Source organism: Sciurus vulgaris, assembly GCF_902686455.1.
Source record: "Sciurus vulgaris genome assembly, chromosome: 5".
NCBI classification, from domain to species: domain Eukaryota; kingdom Metazoa; phylum Chordata; class Mammalia; order Rodentia; family Sciuridae; genus Sciurus; species Sciurus vulgaris.
The window spans coordinates 67,206,359-67,232,595 of NC_136465.1; the positions used below are offsets into that span (position 1 = coordinate 67,206,359).

At 35.8% G+C, this 26,237-nt stretch overlaps 1 protein-coding gene across 15 annotated transcripts in view; it reads left to right on the forward strand.

Moving 5' to 3' along the window:
* The window catches only part of ERC1 (ELKS/RAB6-interacting/CAST family member 1), a 633,143-nt gene that overhangs the window by 14,610 nt on the left and 592,296 nt on the right, over positions 1 to 26,237 (forward strand). For 12 of the 15 annotated variants that reach the window (XM_079140313.1, XM_079140314.1, XM_079140318.1 and 9 more), the window contains exon 2: positions 19,973 to 20,784. The exons of 1 other annotated variant lie outside the window; for it this stretch is intronic. In XM_079140313.1, the coding sequence (XP_078996439.1) occupies positions 20,116 to 20,784 (669 nt within the window). In that variant the 5' untranslated portion in view covers positions 19,973 to 20,115. Of the gene's footprint in view, positions 1 to 6,181; positions 6,348 to 19,341; positions 19,394 to 19,972; positions 20,785 to 26,237 lie in introns of those variants that run through there. 2 more of the 15 variants (XM_079140311.1, XM_079140312.1) reach the window with 2 other exon arrangements.

Below are 26,237 nucleotides of genomic sequence, written 5' to 3' on the forward strand. Positions count from 1 at the left end.
AGACAGATTATATTCTCCAGTCTCCTGAGCACTTTGACTCCACAATATTTGGTTGTGATATATTATTCACAGATTCTATTAGACACTGTTGCCACTACTGCCATTTACCACCACCATCACTAAATCATCATCACTTGTGGAACATTTTCCTTAATCAGAGATGGTTTTATTGGACAGGATTGAGTCAGAGAGAGTAATGTTATTATTCATTGAGCTATCCATGGCAGTAGTGGGAGGGTGATAGTAGCCTGTACAAAGTTTTGTCCAGTAGAAATATGAATCACATATGTAGTTAAAAAAGATTTTTTTTTGAGATGGGATCTTGATGTGTTGCTTATACTGGTCTTGAACTCCCAGCCTAACCTAATCCTCCTGCCTTAGCCTCCTTAGTAGCTGGGACTGCGGGTGGACACTTTCATGCCCAGCTTTAATTAAAAAAAAATTTAGTAGCCATGTTAAAGAATTAAACAATTAGTTTTTTAAATTTTATTGTTATTTTTCTTAACCCAATACATCCAAAATCCATTTCAAGATATTGAAAGATATATAAAAATTAATGTGCTATATACATTTTTTCTTTATACTAGGTCTTTGAAATCAATGGTATACTTACACAAGTAAGTTTCTGTTTTTTTAATCAGAAATAGTCTATCTGTATTTAGATCTGTAAACCATAAAATTTACAGTTAAAAAAGTGATTCACATACCAGTTCTAATCGTGCTTAAAATTTTTTCAATAACTAAGTTGAATTTCAGTTTTATAAATTTTTTTTGCTATATTTAAGTTTTAATTTAATTAAATGGAATAAAAAATTTTATTCATTCATTTGTTGGTCTCAGTAGCCATGTTTCAAGTGCTTAGAAGCTGCTATGGCTAGTGACTACAGTCTTAGTGCATCCCTGGAATAACAGTGCATTCATTTGATAGTTGGAAGTTCAGGCCTGGAGCTCAGAAAATGTACTAAAACAGATCAGTATGTGAGAAGGACTTTGAGGAACATGGAGTTATTTGGGACAAACTAATTTTAACCTCTCTTTGCCCCATTTAAAAAAAAAATCTATAAATGCATCTTGGAGAGAGTAAAATAGTAGATGAATATGCTACGAATATGACTTTAGAGTTAAATAAATACGTGATCTTAGGTGTCTTACTGATCCTTTCAGACTCGTAGTTTTCTCATCTATAAATGGGATAACAACATCTTTCTCTTAAAGGTTTGTGGAAAGGGTTAAATGAACTATTCTGGCAAGTATTGACTGCATTTAATAAATTCTACTTTTCTTCAAAGTTGCCCTTTTTTGTGGGATATACCATCAACTTAATAAATCTTTCTATTTTAGGAAAAAAGAAAACCTACATTAATTGTACCTATTAATTGTATGCTGAACCCTATTTTCAAATACTTTAAAATATGAAAAAAATGTGTATTTTAAAACAGAAAATATTGTAATAATGAGGAGTACTTATTATGAATCAGCTATGTTAAAGACTATATGATGATGTGAAAGGTTTTTAAAGCCTAGGTTTGTAGCTTAGTGGTAGAGTGCTTGCCTAGCCTTTGTGAGACACTGGGGTTTGATTCCCAGCACCACATATAACTTGTAAAATAAAAGTCCATTGACAACTAAAAATATATTTTAAAAAAAGGTTTTAAAAAAAGGTGCAGTATAACATTTCTGTTTTAATGTTTCATTTAAGTTAACCTTTAATAGGAAATCTGTTTCAATTCTGGAAACTGAAAAATACAGCTCCTGTTCTTAGTTATTCTAGGAAGCACTGTATTCTGTTTGAATATCTTTGAGTATTCTTAAATTTGTGATTTCATAGTACTCTGGGCTAAATCTGTAGAATTTAAAATTCTTGTTATTTTTCATTTGTATGTATTCATGTAAAGAATTACACTTAGAAAATGTGCATTGTAGAGTTTATTCAGATAATACCACAGAGGAGAAAATGGACCCTTCCTGGTTAAAGAGAAAGGAATTGTGATTTTTTGTTTTTGGTACCTGGGATTGAATTCAGGGGCACTCAACCTCTGAGCCACATCCCAGCCCTATTTGTATTTTATTTAGAAACAGGATCTCACTGAGTTCCTTAGCTCCTCTCTTTCGCTGAAGCTGGTTTTGAACTCTCTATCCTCTTGCCTCTGCCTTCCAAGCTGCTGGGATTACAGGTGTATACCAGGAATTGTGATTTTTAATGACTCTGCAAATCCTTTTTCCAAGGTCTTTTCCTTATAAGTCCCAACTTATACATTGTAACTGGCAGAGGTCACCATTTGCATTGCCTACATAGCCTGTTCTAGGGAATCTTACTGCTTTCTTCACAGTGTTTTTCAGAATATCCGTTCAGGTTTGAAATAATATTAGGCATTTTGCATCTGTATTGGAAAAAATGAAGAAATTTATGATATGTTTAGGGCCAACAAATAGGTTTGATATTATGTGCCTACTCTCTTTGGTGATGTTAGCTAAACATGTTGTATGGGGAATGACTTTGGGGCCAGGTACAAAAAGAGGAAATATTCACCTCAGAATTACATTGACTTTTTCCTTTTGTTTCTGTTTAAATCTTTTAAACTTTTTTCCTTTTTAAAATAGCAATATGCACTATTGGAAAATTAGGACAACTATTAAGAAAGTAAACATTTTGTCCCATTGTTTTGCTATGTTTATATGGATATTTGCAAATCTGGGGCTATTTTGCATGTTAAAGTTTATATTCTTTTTCATTTTCTGTATTATAAATATTTTTTCACCTCAGGTATTTTTTTTCTTTCTACTAGGGACTGAACTCCACAGTGCTTTGCCACTGATCTGCATCCTCAACCCTTTTTTGTTTTTTCTTTTGAGATGAAATCTCCCCAAGTTGCTGAGAGTCTCACTAAGTTGCGTTCTGGTATTCTCCTGTTTCAACCTAACCAAGTCTCTGGGATTGCAGGTGTGCCCCCCCCCACCCCCCCACGCCCGCCTTGCCCAACTCAAGTCAGATATTTCTTTCTTTCTTTCTTTTTTTTTTTTTTTATTAGCTATTTCTTATAAATTTATTTTTATAGGCTGCATGTTAAAGTTATAAACATTTCACTTAAAACACTTCCTAATTAGATGAGTACTAATAAAGCTGGCATGTTTTTACCTCATGAAGTTTTTTCTGCATTTTGGATGAAGTATATTGGTCTTTTCTGTTCATGAAATTAATTTCTGAATTAAGAGAACTGTATTCCCCCCCCCCCCCCCATATGTGGCACCTACCACCGAGCTACATTTTTTTTTATTTTTTATTTAGAAGCCTGGTCTTGTTAAATTGCTGAGGCTGACCTTGAACTTGCCCTACTCCTGCCTCAGACTCGGGAGCAACTGGGATTACAATTTTGTGCCAGCCATGCTGGCTGAAAGGATATGAATATCCTGGGGCTGTTGCTCAGTGGTGGAGTGCTTGCCTCTCAAGTAGGAGGCACTGGGTTTGATCCTCAGCACCACATCAAAAATAAATAAAATTAGGATATGAATATCCTTAAGATCTGTAACATTACCCATTTAAATTTTTTTTTACCTCTCAAATACTTTTAGGAAAGAAAAAAACATCTTGGGTACCTGTAATTTTTCATACTTTTTAAAATCATGAAATGTTTGTGACTTGCAAAAAGAGAATTATATAATTTATAACAGTTTACCTATTGCCTACCTTAAAAAATAAAATATTACAATTAGAACTTCTGTGTATAGCTTTCTCATTATAAGTGTCTTTATTTACCAAGACTGATGTCTTGTATTTAATCTTAACCAGTGATACAGGTGTATGTCGTATGAAGGAAGGCTATATGGTTCATACACTATCTTATTACTCAACTTTCAAAGTAAGTGTTCAGGGGATACTCCCTAATTCCTTCATCAGAACCACTTTTTACTGCTTCAGTTCTGGTTTTGTCACCACATTGTTACAAAAATTTTGGATTTTCAGATGTTTTTGGAATTCAGTTTTGTGGATAATATTTATGAACAAGCCCATTTGTTTTTAATATTATGTTTTTGGAATTCACGTTTCTGGATAATATTTATAACAAGTGCATCATTTAGTTTTTAGGAATTAGGGTCTCATATGTTACCCAGGCAGGTCTGGAACTGCTGCGCTCAAGTGATCCTTAACTCAGCCTCCCTGGTAGCTGGGACTACGGGCATGCAGTCCCACACCTGACTTAACATTCGTGGTAAAATTTGTTGAACTTTCTGTTGAACTGATCATAATTTAGGATGAGATGTAGTATAAAATGCAAACTAATGATTACATTACGATTTGATATTTTAGGATTTAAAAAACCCAGGATGTTGGCACGGTGGTACATGCCTGTAATTCCGGCATCTCAGGAGGCTGAGGCAGGAGGATCTCGAGTTCAAAGCCAGCTTCAGCAACTCAGTGAGGCCCTTTCTCTAAATAAAATATAAAAAGGGCTGGGCATGTGGCTCAGTGGTTAAGCACGCCTGGGTTCAATCCCTGGTACCAAACTAACAAACAAAAAACCCCCAAAAATAAAAAATCAGCTCAGGATGTTAATAAGAATGAGTTATTGGGGAAGTCTCTTGAACTAAATGGCATAAATTGCTGAGATAAGTAGAGAACAACTATGATTAGCAACCTTGTATTTACTTCTAAATATCTTCTTGAGTAGATATTTGTCATGGTGAGAACTTCGATGGAGCTTACAATTACCTTGATTGATTGATAAGAATTATTAAAAACTGCAATTAACCTGATTGTAACTGAGTTACTCACCCTTTCATAAAAAGGGATGAAATTAACAGTGTCAAGTGTCAAGATTGCTCCTTTAAGTTGGTAATGTTATTGCTGCTCCTAGCAGTGGTTCTCTCTCAGGTGATTATGCTACTGAGACAGTGTTGCTTTATCTACTGTCCTATAGTTTTCCATGTCTGCTCCAATATTGGGGAATCAGATTAAGATCGTGCAATCAGGGGCTAGGGATATAGCTCAGTTGGTAGAGTGCTTGCCTTTCTAGCACAAGGCCCTGGGTTCAATCTCCAGCACCACCAAAAAAAAAAAAAAAAAAAAAAAAAAAAGATCATAGAATCAGATGCATGGTGTTAGCAAACCTCATATTATTCAATTGTATGATGAGGGTGGAAGCAGAGACATCTGTGTTTTCTTTAATGTGTAGGTTTTTTTAACCTTTTACTACTCACAAAGATGTTAGCAATCAGCATCAGCATCATGTCCATTAATTATTGTGTAAGTGAGTACTGTGAGGTCCTTATTTAAACCCATAGTCTATAGTGAGACTTTTTCTTTTTTTAATGTGAAAGTAATACCTACTCACTGTTAAAAAAAAAAAAAAAAAAAGAAGAATAAGAAAATAAAGCATATAGAACCAGATGTGGTTTCACATGCCTGTAATCCCAGTGACTTGGGAGGCTGAGGCAGGAGGATTTCAAGTTTGTAACCAGCTGCAGAAATTTAGCAAGGCCCTAAGCAACTTAGACCCTATCTCAAAATGTAAAAAGGACTGGGATGTGGCCCAGAGGTTAAGTTCCCTGGGTTCAGTCCCCATTATCAAAAATAAACAAACAAGCAACCCACAAAACATACAGGCAAGGGAAGACGCTAGGCTTTCAGAAGTTGCTTGTGAACTGGGAATGTAGCCGAGTGGTAGAGTGCTTGCCTAGGCCATAATGTTCTTAGTTCCATCCCTGGTACCTAAGGAAAAGGAAAAAAAAAAAAAAAAAAAAGAAGAAAGAAAATCGTTTGTTACCATCTAAATCTTTCTAGTGTGTATACAGATATGTATGTTTGTCCTTTTTGTATTCAAATGATTGTATTATTCTATAATTTACTTTGTTTTCTATTTCATATTTATTCTAGATGTCTTTGCATGTCAGATACAGTTATTTAAAAATTTCCTTAATAGTAGCATTGTATTTTAGATTTGGAGATAACATTATTTGTTTAACCTATTCCTTGTTGGAAATTTAAGCTTTTCTCTCTCTCTCTCTCTCTCTCTTTTTTTTTTTTTTTTTTTGGTACTAGAGATTGAAACCGGGGGCAGTTACCCACTGAGCCACATCTCTAGCCCTTTTTATTTTTTATTTTGAGGCAGGTTCTCATTAAGTTGTTTAGGGTGTTGCTAAATTACTGAAGACTGACTTTGAACTTGCATTTCTCCTGTCTTAGGTTCCTGAGTTACTGGGATTACAGGCATGAGCCACCTTGCTTGACTGTTCTCTCTTCTTGATGGTACAAACAATACAATAATTGAACATCATTGCACATGTATCCTTGATCCTGTGAAAACATCTTATGGAGAATATTTTAAAAAGTAAAACTTCTAGTTCAAATGGTATGCCCTTTTCAATTTTGATAAGATTATGCCAAATTGTACTTAAATGGGATTTGTAAATTTTGGTCTATTATTAATATTTTCAAAGAGAGTTTAAGATAGCAGCATATTTCTTGCCCTACTCTAGTAATATTGATAGCCCGTGGGAGAAAATGAATAGAATCTTTAAGAATGTTGATAGAGCTGGGGAGATAGCTCAGTTGGTAGAGTGCTTGCCTCGCAAGCAAAAGGCCCTGGGTTCAGATCCCCAGCACTTGGGTTCAAATCCCCAGCACTGCAAAAAAAAAAAAAAAGAATGTTGATAAAACAATTTTATGATGCATTTTTGATAATATATTCTAATTACTGATGATCGTAGCCTGATGCTATAGGTTGGACTAGTAATTTTGAAACTTAGGTCAGAATTTTACCTATGGTGCTTTAAATAGCTGATGGGTAGTGTATTAAATTTTCTGGTTCACCTTATGAATATCTTATAGCACATCTACCTCAGCCTATTCAGTTGTAATTAATTTGAAATAGGTTACTAGGTTGCTAGTAAAGAATTTTCTAGTTTGTCTTAAGAATATTTGGTCTTCCTTTGGAGATCCAGGTTGTTGAGAGCTAATATTATCCTTCTGATCTGTGAGGAACAAGTGAGAGACTGCTGTCTGCAGTTTCATGTTATGCTTGTAGCTATTTGCGGGGAGAGTGAGAATTAAAGGCTACATAAAATCATTGTGTGTAGAAGTATTTTTATTTTTAGATCTTTGAGTATATTCTAGGATTTGGTGTGGGTGTAGAGGGGTGTCTGTAGTGTGGGGCTAGGCTGGGGAACATTTTTTCTGTCAGTATCTGCTTAACTGTTGGATCAATGCTTTTGTAGGTAAAAATGATACTGGAAATTTTGAGCATTCTCTTTGTGTTTTTCATGACCTACCTGATCAGTTTTGTAGTGGAGTCTTAGTCAACAGATCTGAACTGTTCTGTTGTTCTATTTTAAGAACTCATTGAGATTATATAAGGAGTATGAAAAATAGGATTTAGGATGTTAAGAAAACATCCTAGATGGAAAATAATTGACCTTCCCACAACTATTCCTCTTCCACTTTCCACACTAAAGACCCCATATTATTTGTTTCTGTGTATTTGAAATGCCCAGAATAGGCCCTGCTGTAGATCTAGAAAATAGATTATTAATTGCTGTGACTTCAGGACTTGAAATTGGTGTTTATGGATTTATGGGATCTCTTTCAGCAATGATGTTGATATTTATTTTTTTATGGTACTGGGGATTGAATTCAAGGTTGTTCTACTACTGAACGATATATTCCCCAGGATTCCCTCCCACCTCTTATTTAATTTTAATTTTGAGACGTTATTTTTAGGTTGCGGAGTTTGGCCTTGGATTTGCTGTCCTCCTGCCTCAGCCTTCCAGGCCCCTGGGATTATAGGCATATAGCACCCCCAGCTTCAATGAGTTAAATATTCTGCTGTTAGATAGTGGTGAGGGTGGTGAATGTAGTTGGCTCTTTGTGTCTGCAGATTCTGCATTTGTACATCTCAACTAACTGCTGATAAAAAGTATTCAGAAAAAAGTTATCTGTATTGAACATATACTCATTTTTTTTTGTCATTTTCTAAATACCACAACTACCTCCATATAATTTATGTTATATTAGGTATTGTAGGTGATTTAGAAATGATTTAAGGTTTAATGTAAGGATGGGCATAGGTTATATGCAAGTATACCATTTTATAATGAGGGATTGGAGTATTATGGATTATCCATGAGAGTTCTTGGAACCAGTCCCCTGCAGATACTAAAAGCCAATGAATTGTATAAAGTATCCAAAATGAAATGGTGTATTTTATAATATTACATGTGAAAAAATGCTGAAACAAAAATGAAAAGGCATACAAAGCATATTGATTCTCAGGCATGGTGGGGGAAAAACAGAGCTTTAGAATAAGGAACATTTTCTTCCTTTTTTGTTTTTTTTAGTACTAGGAATTGAACCCCAGGGTCACTTTTATGTAACACCGAGCTATACTTTCAGTCCCTTTTAATTTTTATTTTGAGACAGGATCTTGCTAAGTTGCTAAGGGTTTTGCTGAATTACTAAGTGTGGCCTTGAACTTGTTATCCTCCTGCCTTAGATTCCTGAGTCACTGAGATTACCTGCATGTCCTGTGAATATGGGGCTTTTATCAAACTAGCAATCCTCCTCTGGGGTTTCTGATATGCCTCTGAATGTTAACTTCAGAATCTCTGTATCATAGTGAACTGCTATTATTTGATAACACAGTGTTACATCCCTTAAATATGCTGGGCTTATAAAATAAAGTTGTGCATCATCAATAGATTAGAAAGAGAAGACCATACAGTAAAGGAGACCACTTAGAAGTTTGTTGTAATAGTCTTGTGACAGGGTGAAATTGTAGCTGAAGTTTTGGAAACGAACTGTATTACAAAGATAAGAATTTATGGGGGGCTGGAGTTGTGGCTTAGTGGTAGAGTGCTTGCCTGGCATGTGTGAGGCCCTGGGTTTGATACTCAGCACCAACCACATATGAATAAATACATAAAACAAAAGATCCATTGACAACTGAAAAAATTTAAAAAAGAATTTATGGTACATAGTGATGGATTAATTAATGGAGATTGAGCAAAAGAGTAAAGAAGGAGTTAAAATGAATTTTGTTGAGCCAGGGAACATAGGAGAAGTGATGTGTTGTAGCGAAAATGTTTATCTAGAACATAGATGAGTTGCATGTGGATCATCTTGACAGCAATGTTCAGTATGTGGTAGGTCCGTAGTCCAAGAGAAAGGTCATTAGTGGGAATATTGATAGAATTTGAACTAAATACCTGTGTAGAATAGGTATTAGTTGAAACAATAGTAGATAAGATTGCTCAGGAAAAGTAAATAATGAGACAACATGTTTGAAGATAAAGCTATAAACCATAGTAGTCGCTTAAAGGTAGAGAAAGGGGAGCCGATAAAGTGTAAGATGAAGGGATTGTCTTGGAGAGATAGTAGAATCAGAAGAGTAGGATCAGAGACTTCAGGTCAGAGTTTGAAGATAGAAGTGGTCAGTAGTGTGAGATCTAGTAGAAGTAAAGAGAATTCATTGAATTTTGCTACAAGGGAAACATTCTAATTTTATCGTAGAAGTCCTAGTGAATGTTTTCAGTGTCTAGACCCTTACAGTACCTAGGCCAGTATATCATTTGTTGGATATCTTTAATCCATCCATTCTTGAATAATTTTTAATTTTAGTCCTGATTATAAAAATAGTATGTTCTCACAAAGATAAATGTGTAGTTTCTGCAGGTATATAAGAGAATGTGAGGTCATTCTTAGAAATATTACTACCCACCTTGTGTAACCTGCCATAACTTTTTTTTTTTTGTACTGGGGATTGAACCCAGGGCCCCTTAACCACTGAGCCACACCCCCAGCCCTTTTTTGTATTTTATTTAGAGACATAGTCTCACTGAGTTGCTTAGGGCCTCACTAAATTGCTGAGACTGGCTTTGAACTCACAATCCTCCTGCCTCAGCCTCCCAAGTCACTGGGATTATAGGCATGTGCCACTATGCCTGATATGTTTTTCTTTTTAATGTAGAGGGACTCTGTGTTTATAATTTTTTCTGTTTTCTCTTTGAGACATCTTTCTACACATTGAGGATATAACCACATCATCATTTATATATTTATTCATTTTTTTTTCCTGCACTGCAACTTGAACCCACAAGCACTCCACAGCCCTTTTTATTTTGAGGCATGGTCATGATTAATTGCCTAAGCTGACCTTGAACTTGTGATTCCCTGTCTCAGTCTCCTGAATAGTTGCAATTAGACTACACCACCACTTCTGGATACAGCATCATTTATAGTGAGAAAATATGTTAATTTCGTAGGGCACCTTAACAAATGATCTCAAACTTAAGTTTGTTATCTCACTTCCAGAGCTGGAAGTCCAAAATCAAGATATCCTCAAGAGCCAAGTGTGTTGGTGCACACCTATAATCCCAGCTGCTAGGGAGGCGAGTCAGTGAGATGCTAATTCAGAAAATGAAAAGGACTGGCAATGTAGTTCAGTTGTAATATGTCCCTGAGTTCAATCCCCAGTAGCCCCCCACCCCTGAAAAATAAATGTCCTCAAAGCCTTACTTCCTCTGAAGATTCTAGAGAGAATTTTTTCTTTCCTCTTTCTAGTTCCTGGCAATCCTTAGCTTGTTTGATTTGTTACTGCATTATTCTGATCTCTGGCCTTCTTTCTAGTGTGTATCTCTGCCTGAATTTCCCTTTCTTTTCTTGTATAAAGACTTCAGTCAGTTGGGCAAGGTGGCGCACACCTGTAATCCCAGAGACTTGGGAGGCTGAGGCAGGAGGACTGTGAACTCAAAGCCGGCCTCAGCAATTTATCTAGGCACTTAGCAACTCACTGAGACCCTGTCTCTAAATAAAATACAGAAAAGGGCCGGGGATGTGCCTCAGTAGTTAAGCACCCCTGAGTTCAATCCCTGGTGCAAAGAAAAAAATAAAAAAAAAAATAAAAAAAAGGTGTCAGTCATTTAGGGGCCTTTCTAATCCAGTATGAAGTCACCTTAACTTGGTTACATCTGTAAAGACCCTGTTTCAAATAGGATCACATTCTGAGGTTCTGGTTACACATGAATTTTTGAGGAATACTCACCCATTACATATTGTATCCCATATTGTAGTTTTGCCTTAACATATATAGCCAATAATGTACATAGCCATTTAGATTATCGTTTTTCAGTATTATGAACACGATGGGGGAGGAAACAGTTGGTGTAATTTAGAACCTTGGTGAACCCTACCTGCAATGAATATGATTGCCAAGGTCTTACAGCCCTTAGGAATGAAAGTTTGGATCATAACACAAGGTAAGCTACCAAGATCTGCTGAGGTAAAAGTGAGGATGAGTGGAATTTAGAATAGTAGGGATGGAGAAGTTGAGCAGCAGTTGAGCTGAGACCACCAACAGCTGTAGTTTGTTCCAGGAATCTTTCTCTTCTGTTTCTCCTCTCAAAAAGAGAGGCCTGTGGGAATCAAGCAAAAGCTGCTGCTTGTGCCATGGTAGAGAAGTGATACAAGGGGTGGACTGTGGTGGCCATGAAAATGTGCCAGTCTCCTTTTGTGGGGGATGCAATTGACTTTCTCCACTGAATTGCTTTTGTGTCTGTGTAGCAGTTCCATAATTCTATGGTCTGTTCCTGAAATCTTGTTATTCCAAGAAATTCTGTAGTTTGCTCTTATTCATTCTGTTTTCCCACTTGTGTGAAAGTGTGTGTAAGGTAAACACCTACAAATGTAATGACTAACATTTACTGAAAACCTACCAAGAACCAGGTATTTTATACGTACTCAGTGATTTGATCTTCTTAGCTGTTCTTGGAAAAAGATCTATGTCCATTTCATGGATAAGGATGCTGAGGATCTTAGAGGTTCATTTATCCATCCAGAGCTGTCCATTCAAATAGTGAAGCTGAATGAGCCCATGCCTTTCCTGCTAGGCCTTGGATGTGTGACTTTCAGGAACACAGTGACAATTGATTATTTTACAAGACCCTTGTTATGGTGAAATGTATCGAAAGAGTATGTGTTGCATTTTTGTTACTGCACATTTTCTGTAGGGATTATTTCTGGCCACATTTTTGTTTTAATAATTGAGCGGGGCTGGGGAGATAGCTCAGTCGGTAGAGTGCTTGCCTTGCAAGCACAAGGCCCTGGTTTCGATCCCCAGCACCGCAAAAAAAAAAAAAAAAAAAATAAATAAATAAAAATAAAAAAATAAAAAATAATTGAGCGTAGTGTGTTTTGTAAATTTTTTTAAGTTGTAGATAGACACAATACCTTGAGAATTGAACCCAGTGCCTCACACGTGCTAGGTGAGTGCTCTACCACCGAACCCCAACCCCAACTCTGAGTGTAGTGTTTTTAATATGCTTTAATACAAGGGCAATAGTACTAAACAGGATAATACAAAAGCTACTTTGTCCATGTATCCTGAGCACTGTTACTTCATGAATTGGAATTATTTTAGCATTTGCAAAATACTTCATTTGAGAAAGTTTAATTTTTTAAAAAAACTCTGTTTTTAAAATAAATGGAATTCTTTGTAATGTTGTCTCTTTTGAGAAGCTTTGCTTATAAGCATATGTCACCCAAATTCCATTTATCTTAATTTCTTGAAAACTCACAGACTTTTTCATGCTAAGAGTACCTAGGATTTTCAGACTTTCAGACTGTTTTTGAACTAAGAATGAATCTTTGGTTAAAATAGATAAACTCTAAAAATTATAATTAAAAACTTTTTAAAAGAGAGGTGCCTCTAACTGGTCATGGTGGCACAGGCCTGTCATCCCAGGGCCTTCGTTCGGGGACTGAGGCAGGAGGATTACAAGTTCAAGACCAGCTCTAGCAACTTAGGAGACCATGATCCCAAAATGAAATAGGACTGGGGTTGTGGTTCAATGGTTAAGTGCTCTGGTTTGATCCCAGGTACAGGAGAAAAAAAAAAAAAAAAAAAAGATAGCTCCATATGTTGCTCAAAGCAGTCTTTCCTCAAACTCCCAAGTAGCTGGAATCACAAGCATGCATCACTGCACCTTGCTTAAAAGTTGTAATTTTTTTGTGTGGGGGAATCAGTGCTTGGGATTGAACCTAGGACTTCAAACATACTAGGCAAGTGCTCTACTACTGAATTCACCCACCCCAAAGCTCAACCATTGTAACTTTTTAATGGGAGGATGAAAATCAGAATTGATGATGGAACTATTGTTAATTAACACCTAATTGAAGACAAACTGGATTTCTGATAATGTTCTTGGTAGCTCTTAGGAAATTTCTCTAAACATAGATTCTGGCAAGTATTTAGAGATTCAAATGTTCTGATATTTTTAGTATTTTTAAAAAGCTCAAAATATAGGGTAGAAAAACTGATTTTAAGTACTTTGTAGTCTCTGATTATACTATTAATCAGACAGATCATTTAATAGGGATTTTCCAGGCCTGGGATGTAGCTCAGTGGTAGAGTGATTGCTGTGCTTGAGAACCTGGGTTCCTTTTCTAGCACCACCAGAAAAACAAAACAAACAACAACAAAAAAACCTAGTGATTTTTTTTTTTCTTCTTCAGTATCGACAGCAGGTTTGTCTTCACAGGCATGATATTTCTGTATGTGTGTTAACATTTTTTTCCTTTGAAGATGAGAAGTCTTTAGTCTGTTCCTGTTTAATTTATGCCATGTTCTTGGAATTAATACTCAACTACAGACTTGCCTATTTTATTCATGTAAGGAAGAACAGTTTGCTTGTTAAGAAATGGAAATCTTTAAAAAAATTTTTTTAATTTGTTCTAAATTGGTTATACATGACAGTAGAATGCATTTTGACACATTGTACACAGATTGAGCATAACTTCTCATTCTTCTGGCTGTACATGGTGCTAAGTCACACCAGTAGTGTAATCATACATGTATATAGGGTAATAATATCTGTCTCATTCTACCATTCTTCCCATCCTCACTGCCCCACCTCTCCCCTCTCCCCTCATAATCCAAAGTTCCTTCATTCTTCCCTACCCACCCTGCACAATGAATCAGCATCTGCTTATCAGACAAAAACATTAGGTTTTTGGTTTTTTGGGTATTGACTTATTTCACTTAGCATGGTACTAATTCCATCCATTTACCTGCAAATGCCATAATTTCATTCTTCTTCAAGGCTGAGTAATATTTCATTGTGTATTTGTACCACATTTTCTTTTTTTAAAAATATTTTTTAGATGCTGATAAACCTTTATTTTATTCATTTATTTATATGTGGTGCTGAGAATCGAACCCAGTGCCTCACACATGCTAGGCAAGTGCTCCACCACTGAGCCACAACCCCAGCCCATACCACATTTTCTTTATCCATTTATCTGTCGAAGGGCATCTAGGTTGGTTCCATAGTTTAGCTATTGTGAACTGAGCTGCTATAAACATTGATGTGGCTGCATAATTGTAGTATGCTGATTTTAAGTTCTTTGGGTATAGGCCAAGGAGTGGGATAGCTGGGTCAAATGGTGGGTCCATTCCAAGTTTTCTGAGTAATCACCATACTACTTTTCCATAGTGGTTGTACCAATCTGCAGTTCTAGTGGCAATGTTATGAGTGTGCCTTTTCTCCCACATCCTTGACAAGACTTATTATTGCTTGTATTCTTGATAATTGCCAAAGAAATGGAAATCTTGCCTTTTTAGTAGGTTTCTTTTTTATTTTTAGGGAATAGTAGAAGACAAAAACTAATAGGAAGACATAAAGAAGAAGGTTGTCAATTTATGGAATTTGGGTATTATTTAAATATAAAGAAGAGTTTCTCAAAATGAAGAAAATATTTAAAAAGTCTTTCATTGTACTTGTTTTACATTACATTTATTTGTAAGTTCCATAGATAATTTTGGGATTTCTACTACTTTTTGAATGTATATGAACTATCCAGTGAATTTTACTTGGATTTTGGTTGTGAATTTAGCAAACATTTATTGTCCACTTGGTTTGTTTTGGACATTATACTGGATTTTAGAGATGGAGATAGTACATTCCTTTGCTCTTAAGAAAGTGACTTAACTAAAACAGTTCATTATTTTTAAAGTCCCTGGTTACCTAGGAGGAGCTCCTAAATTAGACTGGGGGGCTTAAAGGTTTTGTCAGATTGTGACTGTTGAGCTTAGCTAGTAAGAGTGAGTAGTAGTTAGGCAGTAGATGGGGAAGAGAAAGGTCTTGGAAGCAAGAGAAAATATGATATTTCAGGAAAGTGTACATACATTATTGTCACATGGAGAAGGAGAGCAGTGTAGAAGTAATTTTAGAGAGATAAGGAGGCCCAGATCATGACAGATCTTACTAGTACTACCAGGAAATTTAGATTTTTATTTTGAGAAGCCATCAAAGGAAGCATGTAGGTGTGTATAATTATGTCTTATTTAAGTTCTAGAGAATGATTTTTTTCTAGCATCTCTTTATACTATTGAACTTTTAAAAAAAATCGTGTTTAGTTTTTTTTGAGACAGCATCTCACTGTTGCTCAGGTTGGTCTTGAACTCTGGGGCTCAAGTAATCCTTTGCCTCAACCTCTGGAGTAGCTGGAAATTGCAGCATTGCCACCATGCCTACCTACAGTCTTTTTTAGTTGTCTGTGGCATAATATCATGTCATGTAATATGACATGTTGTGAGATAGTAACAGTGAAAAAGGCCACTAACATCATACTATTATGGAAATAGTTGTGCCTTTGTGGACCTCTAGCAGGGGTCTTGGGCACCCGTTGGGGTCACCAAACCATTTGGAAATGAAAAGATCATTCTATCAGAGGTGTCCGTAATTATTTAGAACCTACAAAATGAAGCACATTTTAATATTGTAATTCAGTATAGAGAAAGAAGGTTTCAGGAAATAGTTTTCTGTGATATTAGTTATCTCTTATTGCACAAAAATTATCTTAAAACTTACCCAGATTTGAGAAGAGAGAGAATAAAAAGGTAATCAGGTTTCGTTTAGAGTGGTTTGGACTGAGGGTATCTCATGAGGTTGTAGTGGTAATCAGTTGAATCTGTAGTCATCCCAAGCTTGACTGGGGTTGGAAGATTCTCTTCGGAGCTCTCTCATACTGCTGTTGACCTCAGTTCCCTACTGTGTGACTCTCTGGAGGGTAGTTTGAATTTCCTCATGATATAGCAGTTAGCTCTTGCTAGAGCGGGTGATCTGAAACAGTGACCCAGACAGAAGCTCCAGTGTCTTTTAGGAGTTAGTCTTGAAAGTAATACATTATTAGAAGCACGTCACTTAAGTGCACTCCATATTTGAGGAGAGTGGAATTTTGCTTCCCCTCTTGAATGGAGAAGTATCAAAGAATTGATGGGCATACTTTAAAACTACCACAAATAATTGTTAGAGTGACTCTCTGATGGGTCTGTTTCCTGCATGCATTGCTGAGTATGCTAAGAACACAAGGTCCTGCAATAACCCAGACCATGTCTCAGGATTGTGAGCCACCGTGGGGGCTGAGGTAACAGGGAGGGAGTTGAGAGTAACAGGGAGTAATACATACATGCTTATGCTAGCTATATGGGCTATGAGTTCTTTATTTGTAACCCAAGAGATTCACGTGTGTTGTCAGTATTTATGAAATAGTCATAGGCTAATTATTAACTTGGAAGTACGGTAAATAAAATTCTAAACTTTTAAAAAAATTTAATTTTTTTGTTCTAATTAGTTATACATGACAGTAGAATAGACTTTATGTTTTATCATAGTGCATACATTTTTTTTGTGGTGTACTCTGAAAATAGGCTACACATTCTATTTTCTGCTGTATTGTCATTTACCTTTGGTCTTCCCTTTCTGTGGTTTCTATATACCAAAATACAACTAAATGTAGATTGGAAAATATTTGGGAAAAAATTGGCCTAAAGACTTTTTCTGTTATTATTTCCTAAAGAATAAGATATAGCAGTTACTCACATAGTATTTGCATTGTATTAGGTGTTATAACTGATTTAACATTGATTTTAATTAAAGTATGTGGGAGAATATGTATAGGTTATTTACAAATACGGTGGCATTTTATACAAGAGACTTGAGTGTCTTCAGATTCAGTATCCATGGGGGTTCCTAGAACCAATTGCCAGTCAGTACCTAGGGATGACTGTATTTCATTAACAACAACAACAGCAACAGCAACAACAACACAATAGGTTGCAATCTACCAGACTGATATCACCCTATTATTGGGTCATTCCGTAAGTTTGAAATGATTTAGGGACTTTTGCCACAGGCAGGGAGTTAGATTAGAAAGGTGGTGTAATTCAGGTAGTGCATGATGGTACAAATAAGGGCAGTAATTGTGGTAATGAAGGAAGATGGCTGATTTAAGGGACACTGAGAAGTCAGATGGGAAGGAATTGTATTCTTTGATCATATGGGACCTGAGTGAGATTGAGGATTTAGGAAGGACTCATACTTCTGACTTGAGCAGCTGGTGTCATTCATTTGAATAGATTTTTTTTGTCACGAACTGGAGAGACCTAGATGTGGAATTCAGTTTGGAGGCATAAGCTTGAGGTGCATATGAGAAGTACAATTGGAGATACCCAGATAGTGGGATATATGGTTCTGATTGTCAAATGAGAAGGGTTAAGACTGGAAATGTGAATTTGGAGTTTTCATTACACAGTTGATATTTAAAGCTGATGGGTGTGGGGAGAAGTGATCCTCTAAGGATGATATTGCAGGATGAGATGAAGCTGTAACTTAGGAGATCAGAAACCTTTAAGGAAGGAATGAACAAAGAATGAGGAAGACAGGAAAAAGGAGAGTGTTGATACAAAGAAACAAAGCAGAGAGGGTGAAGCAGTTGAGAGTGCTTAGTATGGGAGACTGTAAACTGAAGTTACAAAAACATCATAAAGGAAAATCAGTCATTATATAAGGTTTCCTGAGGAAGGCCCAGCAAATGGGCCCTGCAGTACCATGAAAAGACTAGCTCTTCTTTTATCAGAGTGGAGAAGACAAGTTAAGGATGGGTGTTGATGTAAAAGAATGTGTGGTAAGAGATAATCAAACAGATAATTCCCATTTGATTTCTCTATGGTGTAGAAGTTGAGGTATATTAGTTTGGTGGGGCTGTCATAAGAAAAAGAGGTGGCTTACGTCAACAACAATTCATTTTCTTACCACTTTGGGAGTCTGTCATTCAGAGATCAAGGTGTCAGCATGACTGACTACTTCTGAAGGCTTCTCTGGTTGTCTCTTAGATGGCCATCTTCCCTGGTGTCTTCTTATGGTCTGTTCTATGTCTTTTCTACTCTTTTTATAAGAATGCCAGTCATACTGGATTAGGAGCCACCCCAATGACTTCATTTAACCTAAATAACCTCTTTAAACATCTCTCTGTAAATATAGTCACATTCTGAGGTTTGAAACTTAAGACTTCAGTTTATGAAACACAATTCAGCCCATAATATTAAACCATTTGCTGAAAAAGTGACAAATATTATTTCATAAAATACCATAAGAAAAATTAAGAGATAACCCCAAAACTAGGTGAAAATATATTCAACATGTGTATAAAGATCTGTAAACAGAATTTCTACATGGAAAACACCCAATATGAAAGAGCTAAAGTTAGAAGGAAGGAAACATTTTGACATAATTAAGTGCACTAATTGTTTTTCTTTACGTTTTTATTTTATGGTTCTTAAGAAAGCCTTACTCTAACTCAGTTTTGTTGTCCTAAATTTTCTTCTGGTACTTTTCACAGTTTAAAAAATTTAATATACATGGAATTTATTTTATTATACTGTATGAGGTAGGGTTCAGTTTATTTTCCAAGTATATCATTATTCAAACCCTTTTATCAAATAATTTGTCTTTTCTTTTTTTTGAAATATTATGTTCAGTATGTATTAAAATAGCTTATACTTAAAATCTGAATCCTATAATTTAGACTCTAGTCCTTGGATAGAACTATAGTTTTAATTACTATAGCTTTATAATAGATTTTATAATTTAATTACTATAGCTTTTATACTTTTGTGAAACTATGTAATTATATAATTTATATATTTTATAATTTTATGAATATTCTATTTTATAAATTTATAAGAAATTTATAATTTTTTGTGAGAAATCTTGGTGGTCTGTGCTCAGAATGTTTCCCCATAATGGTTAGTGAGCATTGTGCAGTATCCTGTCATCACACACAATATTTTGATAGATGCACTAAGTGATATACATCTTACAGTATGTAACTTCATATCAGATTGGATCAGGTTTTCCTTCTAAATGAGTTTATCTTGAGAGATTTTTGGATTATAGATCTGTAATTTTTCTTGCCAATTGGGAATTATGTCTTTTTGTTCATGTGTTTAAGATTATTTTGGTTACTCTTGAACCTTTACTCTTCCATGTGAATTTTAGCTTCTGCTTTTTGAATTATATGAAAAATTCTCTGGAGATTTTCATTCGGATTGTGCTGAGTAGTTGGGTAAGAACATCTTTATGGGTTTGTCTTCTTATCTGTGAACATGGATAGCTTTTCTTTCAGGTACTTTTTCATGTCATTCAGTAAAGTTTTATGTTTTTTTATCTCACAAAAATGCTTGAAATCTTAATTGGATTTATATCAAAATACGTTTACAGGTTTGTTGATATTGTAAATGGAATTTTTTCAAGTTTGAAACTACATTTTTGAATTGTTGTTGCTGATATACATGAAAGTATTGATGTTTATATATTGATCTTGTGTCTGACCAGTATATTGAATTCTGTTACTGGTTCTGCTAATATGTCAGTTGATAATCTTGTGTTCTTTGTTAGAAAATCATGTTCAAATATTGAGCTTTATTTCCTCTTTGTTAATCTTAAACTTTTTTTTTCTTTTCCAATTGCATGGTGTCTTGAGACACATAAAACATTTTTATAGTGGCATTTTCTGTGAAATACATTGTGCTGCAATTACATTTTGAATTCATGAGTAAATAGATGGTAGAAGGGGAAATGGAAAGTTTCTGAGAAGGGGAATATTTATTATCAAAGGATTTAATGTGTGATCTTTTCATTACAGATATGGCGTAAGATATTCAAGATTGGACAGCTGGTGACCTGATATTTCTGATAGCCTTAAGCTGACTTATAGCCATAGAGAAATCTCTCCGTTTTTGTTTTCTGCTTTACATCTTTCGTGGCACCTAAGTTCACCTTGCAACCATGTATGGAAGTGCTCGCTCAGTTGGGAAGGTGGAACCAAGCAACCAGAGTCCTGGGCGTTCACCTAGGCTTCCCCGTTCCCCTCGCTTAGGTCATCGTCGAACCAATAGTACAGGAGGGAGTTCTGGAAGCAGTGTTGGAGGTGGCAGTGGGAAAACCCTTTCAATGGAGAATATACAATCCTTAAATGCTGCCTATGCTACATCTGGCCCTATGTACTTAAGTGACCATGAAAATGTGGGTTCAGAAACACCAAAAAGCACCATGACACTTGGCCGATCTGGGGGACGTCTGCCTTACGGTGTTAGGATGACTGCTATGGGCAGTAGTCCCAACATAGCCAGCAGTGGGGTTGCTAGTGACACCATAGCATTTGGAGAGCATCACCTCCCTCCTGTGAGTATGGCATCCACTGTACCTCACTCTCTTCGTCAGGCAAGAGATAACACAATCATGGATCTGCAGACACAGCTAAAGGAAGTGTTAAGGGAAAATGATCTCTTGCGGAAGGATGTGGAAGTAAAGGAGAGCAAATTGAGTTCTTCAATGAATAGCATCAAGACCTTCTGGAGCCCAGAGTTGAAGAAAGAGCGAGCCCTTCGAAAAGATGAAGCTTCCAAAATCACCATTTGGAAGGAACAGTATAGAGTTGTGCAGGAGGAAAACCAGGTTAGTTTTATATGTCTGTCTATCTTTGTTGGCTGAATTCATGTATATAAGTAAAATGAGCCAGTCTTTTCTTTTTTCTGTTAGATTTTTCCCTGCTTAGTTAATTTATCTTTCTTTTTTTAAAAAAATTTTTTAGTTGTTGGGCTGGGGAGATAGCTCAGTTGATAAAGTGCTTGCCTTACAAGCACAGGGCCCTGGGTTCGATCCCCAGCACTGAAAAAAAAAAAAAAAAAAAAAAAACTTTTTTTAGTTGTTGATGGACTTTTATTTTCATTTATTTATATGTGGGGCTAAGAATTGAACCCAGTGACTCATGCCTGCTAGGTAAGTGCTCTACCACTGAGTCACAACACCAGTGCCCCCATTTTTTTTTTTTGGAAATATTTTTAGTTGTAGATGAACACATTGCCTTTATTTATGTGATGCTGAGAATCGAACCCAGTGCCTCACCCTTGGTAGGCAAGCGCTCCACCACTGAGCTACAGCCCCTGCCCTTGTTCCCCCTTATTACCTCTTTTCCCTCATTTCTCTTTCACTTACTGTATTTTTAAAAAATATATATATATTTTTTCAATTCTTGTGAGAATAGAGTATTGCCACACATTCTAACATCCATTACTAAAATTATTAAGTGTAAAATGTATCAGTAAGATTTGTCATAATGTCAGAAAATCAATCTTAAAAACTATCACAAGTAAGTCAATATTTATCAAAGAACAGATATTACTTTTAAAAAGTTAATATTTATGATGTAAATCTTAATTAAGTACTTAAAACAAGTAACTTCTTTTTGTTGATAATCATGGAAGTTTTACTTCATGTTGTATTTGTTATTTGATTCTGTAAATTTAAGGTGGAGGAAGGCAACTTGGTACAATTGATTGTTTTAAGAAAACAAGGTGTGGGTTGTCATTAAAATCACACACTTTTTCAGTTTGTTAGTGTTGCTGGTCCCTCATGGTGGTGCACACCTATAATCCCAGCAGCTCAGGAGGCTGAGGTAGGAGGATTACAAGTTTGAGGCCAACCTCAGCAACTTAGCAAGCCCCTAAGCAACTTACTAAGACCCTGTCTCAAAATTAAAAAGAAAAGAAAAAGAGCTAAGTGCTATCTTAGTATGAAAAAATTCATTTATTGCTTTTCTAAACTCTTCCAGGTTATAGTCGATGTTTGGCTATAACTATGTCATACTATGTAATAGCTCATGACTCCAAATATCTGAGCAAATCATATTCAGCCTGTGGCAATTTAAATCTTAAACATACTTTTTGTTTAAAACACTTTTAGAGCATGTCTTAAAATTTGGGAGGTCGGATTACTTGCCTATTTTAAAAAAAACTATCTTATTCTCTTAGAAGAGATTGGTTTTTTTTTTTTTTTTTTTTTTTTTTTTGGTATTGGGGGATTGAACCTAGGTGTGCTTAACCTTTTGCCATTGACTGTAACCTCAGACCTTGAGCCCCATTGTAAAACAAGGGAAAAGGAACAAGGAACCATTCTTTCTGTGCTTCTTGTCCTTTTTTTCTGTAGTGTTAGGGATGCAAAATACTTCTTTTCATATTGATCATTTCTATGACTGTGACCCCAGTGTATGTGGTATAGGTAGGGGAAAAGAGTACTCAAAATTTTAGATATATATTTCAAAGGAGCCCTGTAAGGTGGGTCCGATGATGAATGCTTATAATCCTAGCCTGTAATCCCAGCTATTTGGGAAGACTGAGGCTGGAGGATCAAAGGTTCAAGGCCAGTCTTGGTAATTTAGCAAGACTTGGTTTCAAAAGAAAGGGCTGGGAATGTAGCTCATTGGTAGAGTGCCCCTGGGGTCAATCCCTAGTAAGACAAAAGAAAAGAAAGGAAGGGGTAGGGGGAGAGGGAGGAAAGGAAAGGAAAACCCTCAAGATAATTTTGATGTATCCTTATATTGTGAATCGTTGACTCAAGATAAATGTTCAAATGATATGTGATAGCAAAATGGGAAAATACTTTTTATTTAGTTGACAGAGAATATAACACCAAAAATACATTGTTCATCATTATAAGGTAATTGTACCTTTTCAGTTTTATAATGTAGTGTTGGATTATAAATGTCAGAAGAGGAAAAAATAAGTTTGTATTCTTCAGTTTTGTGATGAAATATCAGTGTAGCATAGGTGTTAGAACCTGTGTCTTGTGTTCTTAGTATATGAGGTCTTTTTAAAAATGATATCGGTAAATTTGTAATATGTGGTATATATAGAGTTGGTTATTTGTATTTAGACAGTTAAACCTATTTGAATCTTATCCTCTCAAAAGTGTTTTTAATTAAAAAAATCAGAGTTCCATTTAATTTTAAAGTAAGTCACTGTCTTATTAAAAATATTGCAGGTGGCTGTGGTAATTGCACACCCATAATCCCAGCTACTCAGGAGGCTGTCAGGAGGATTGCAAGTTTGAGAATCAGGTTCAGCAATTTAGGAAGAGCCTGTCTTAGAATTTAAAAAAAAAAAAAAAGGACTGGGGATATAGCTCAGTGCTAAAGCAACCCTGGGTTTAATCCCTAGCACTGCAGAGAAACAAAACAACAACAGAAACAGAGCAAAAAAAAGTGAATATGGTGAAAAATTTATACATGAATACATACTTTTTTCTAAAATGGTCTACATTTCTAGAATAGATTGTGTGTGTGTGTGTGTGTGTAAATCTATAAAATTTAAAGTGATTGGGGTTCCTGGATATAGTTAGTGAGTTATCTAACCCCTGGCATACCTGCTTTTGATTCTGAAAATATTGCCCATCAGTAAGATTGTTTTTCTTATCAGGTGACTTGGCAATGTCCATTTTATTGAGGAAAGTTGCAGACATGCTTGTTGATTTTGATATTAATTGAGGTACTTTTTTATGCCTATAATTCAGAAGCTATGTGGGGGAAAAAACCCAGTGCAGTGTCCTTTCCAGTTATCAAGCTATATTCAGAGGCAAAATATTTGAATCTTCTGAAAAGACAATTGTGGGTACTTAGCACTTCAGTGCAAGAGAAGCAATCCACAGGATTTTCATGCCAAAAAAACCATATGTGCAGAAGAAGGGTGAGTACTGCCTTATCTAGAGTCCGCCCCTTGCCCTGATTAAACACCAATTCTGGCAGGAATATATTCTTCCTGCACCCACTGTAATTAACACACGATCCTAAAATTGTATAACTTTAGTCCAAAAAACAAAGGGTGCAATTTTAAAGTAAAGCGAAACACTGTAATGAGCTATAGAGAGTGAGAATGCTAATTAATAGATTATAGTCAGCCAGCAGCGGGTCCTAATTAAACTTTGCATTCATTATACCCTTAATAGCCCTTAAAGGTCTGTCATCTTCCACTTTGTGAAGATCATTTATTAGGATTTCAGTAATTAAATAAAATTTCCCATTTCAGCTTGAGACTGGGGTTTGGGTCCATTCGAAATGTTTGATCTCATTGGGCCACAGAAATCTTGGTCTAGAATTCTATCAAATGTAAAACACATTTGCTTAGAATTGCCTGATGTGTAGGGTTTGTTATTGTGCAGTCCTTGTAGAAGTCTGTTTCTAAAATAAAAATACCCACTGATTTTATGTCTCATGCCTTTTGTTACTAAACTTTCCAATAGTGATTGAAGAGTTAGAAGAGTTAGAACAATATATGTTATATTTTAATAGGGAATGCTCCCCCACTCCACCTTTTCTTTTTGCAGTTCTGGGGATTGATTTTAGGGTATTGGGCAGGCAAGTGCTTTACCACTGAACTATACTCCCAGCTTGCTTTTTCTTTTTTTTTTTTAAACTGAGACTAAGAAAGGCTTTTTAGCATGTGTTTGCTTGAGAAAAATAAAAATTCAGTTGTGAGCTTGGTAGACTTGCAGAGCCAATAAGTCTTTGAATAAGTTATATGTTTTATTCTAGCCAATATCTATCCAGTTATTGTCATACTTCTTTCTTGGTTATATCTTATAAGAACTCTGTTTTTTCACTCTGGGCCTATAATCCCAGCTATTTGGGAGACTGAGGCAGGAAGATTTTAAGTTTCAGGCCAACCTTAGCAATTTGGTGAGATCCTGTCTCAAAAAATAAAAAAAGGGTTGGAATGTAACTCAGTAGTAGAGTGCTTGGCTAATAAGTGTGAGACTCTGGGTTCAGTGCCCAGTACTGGATGTATGTTTTAATTTATTTGGGTGCTTCTTTAAAAAAGTATTTAAAGCATTATCTTTTTTTGTGATGCTGGGGATTGAACCCAGGGCCTTGGGCAAGCACTCTACCGACTGAGCTATCTCCCCAGCCCCTTAAATCACTTTTGATTGAAAATTTGTATGAGCAGTGTATATTCTACTTAATATTATAGTGAAAAGTGACTTTAATATTTTTGTCTTCTGTATTTTTTCTGATTGTTGTCTAGTTGATTGATTGAATTTTGCAGTGTTGGAAATCAAACCTGGGACCTCGAATGTGCTAGGCATGTGCTCTGCCACTGAACTATGTACTGTGCTATGGAGTCTGATTTTTTTTTTAATGATTTTCGTTTTGTCAGGCTATCCATCCATTAGGTCTTGTCCCATGTGAAAGTATATAAATTGGTATGGGAAATTTGCTTTCTGAAGAGTTGATAGGTTTGTTTACTTGGAATGTAGTGGGGTGCATTATGAAAAATAATTCAATAAATCAAATAAAATTTGCACAAATATCTGCTATGGCTTATTTATAGGGAAATCAGGTGCTCTGTCATTGAGCAACACAGTAGCCCTAGTGTATGATTTCATCTCAGTGAAATAGAATGGTTTTCAGGAATTTGCTAATTTACTGTACATTTTGCAAACAGCAGCTTAATTGTGATTTGGGAGGCTCACTTTTAATTTTCTTGTGTAAAACCAGAAAATAAATTTAGTCTTTAGTTACAGGTATGTTGATCAAAGGATTTATAGTTCTATTTTCCTTTATAAAATCATACTGCCTCTGGAACATATCACCCCTTTATGGGTGCTCTGTTATGCTCAGAAGAGTATTGGAGGTGCCTAGAAACCATTTTTTGTAAAAAGTGGTTGAGGGAACTAAGGCAGAGAAAACTTGCGATGTTTTAAATTTATTTGATGGGCAGTCATATGGGAGGAGATCTTTCCTTTTTTCTTGACCAACCCTGGAAAAAATGGATGAAAATATTAGGTTGTAGATTTTGGCTTCCTGGCCAGGGTGGGTGGCACATTCCTATAATTCTAGGGCCTTAGAGGCTGAGGCAGGAGGACTGCAAGTGTGAGGTCAGCCTCAGCAACTTAGCAAGACCCTGTCTCAAAAATAAATAAATAAATAAATAAGTAAATAAAAAGGATTGAGGATATAGCTCAGAAGTAAAATGTCCCTGGGTTCAATCCCAGTAACAGCTCCCTCCCACTGAAGATTTTGGCTCCTTGGAGGAATGTGTTTTCTAAAAAAGCTATATCTATTTGATAAAATAGTC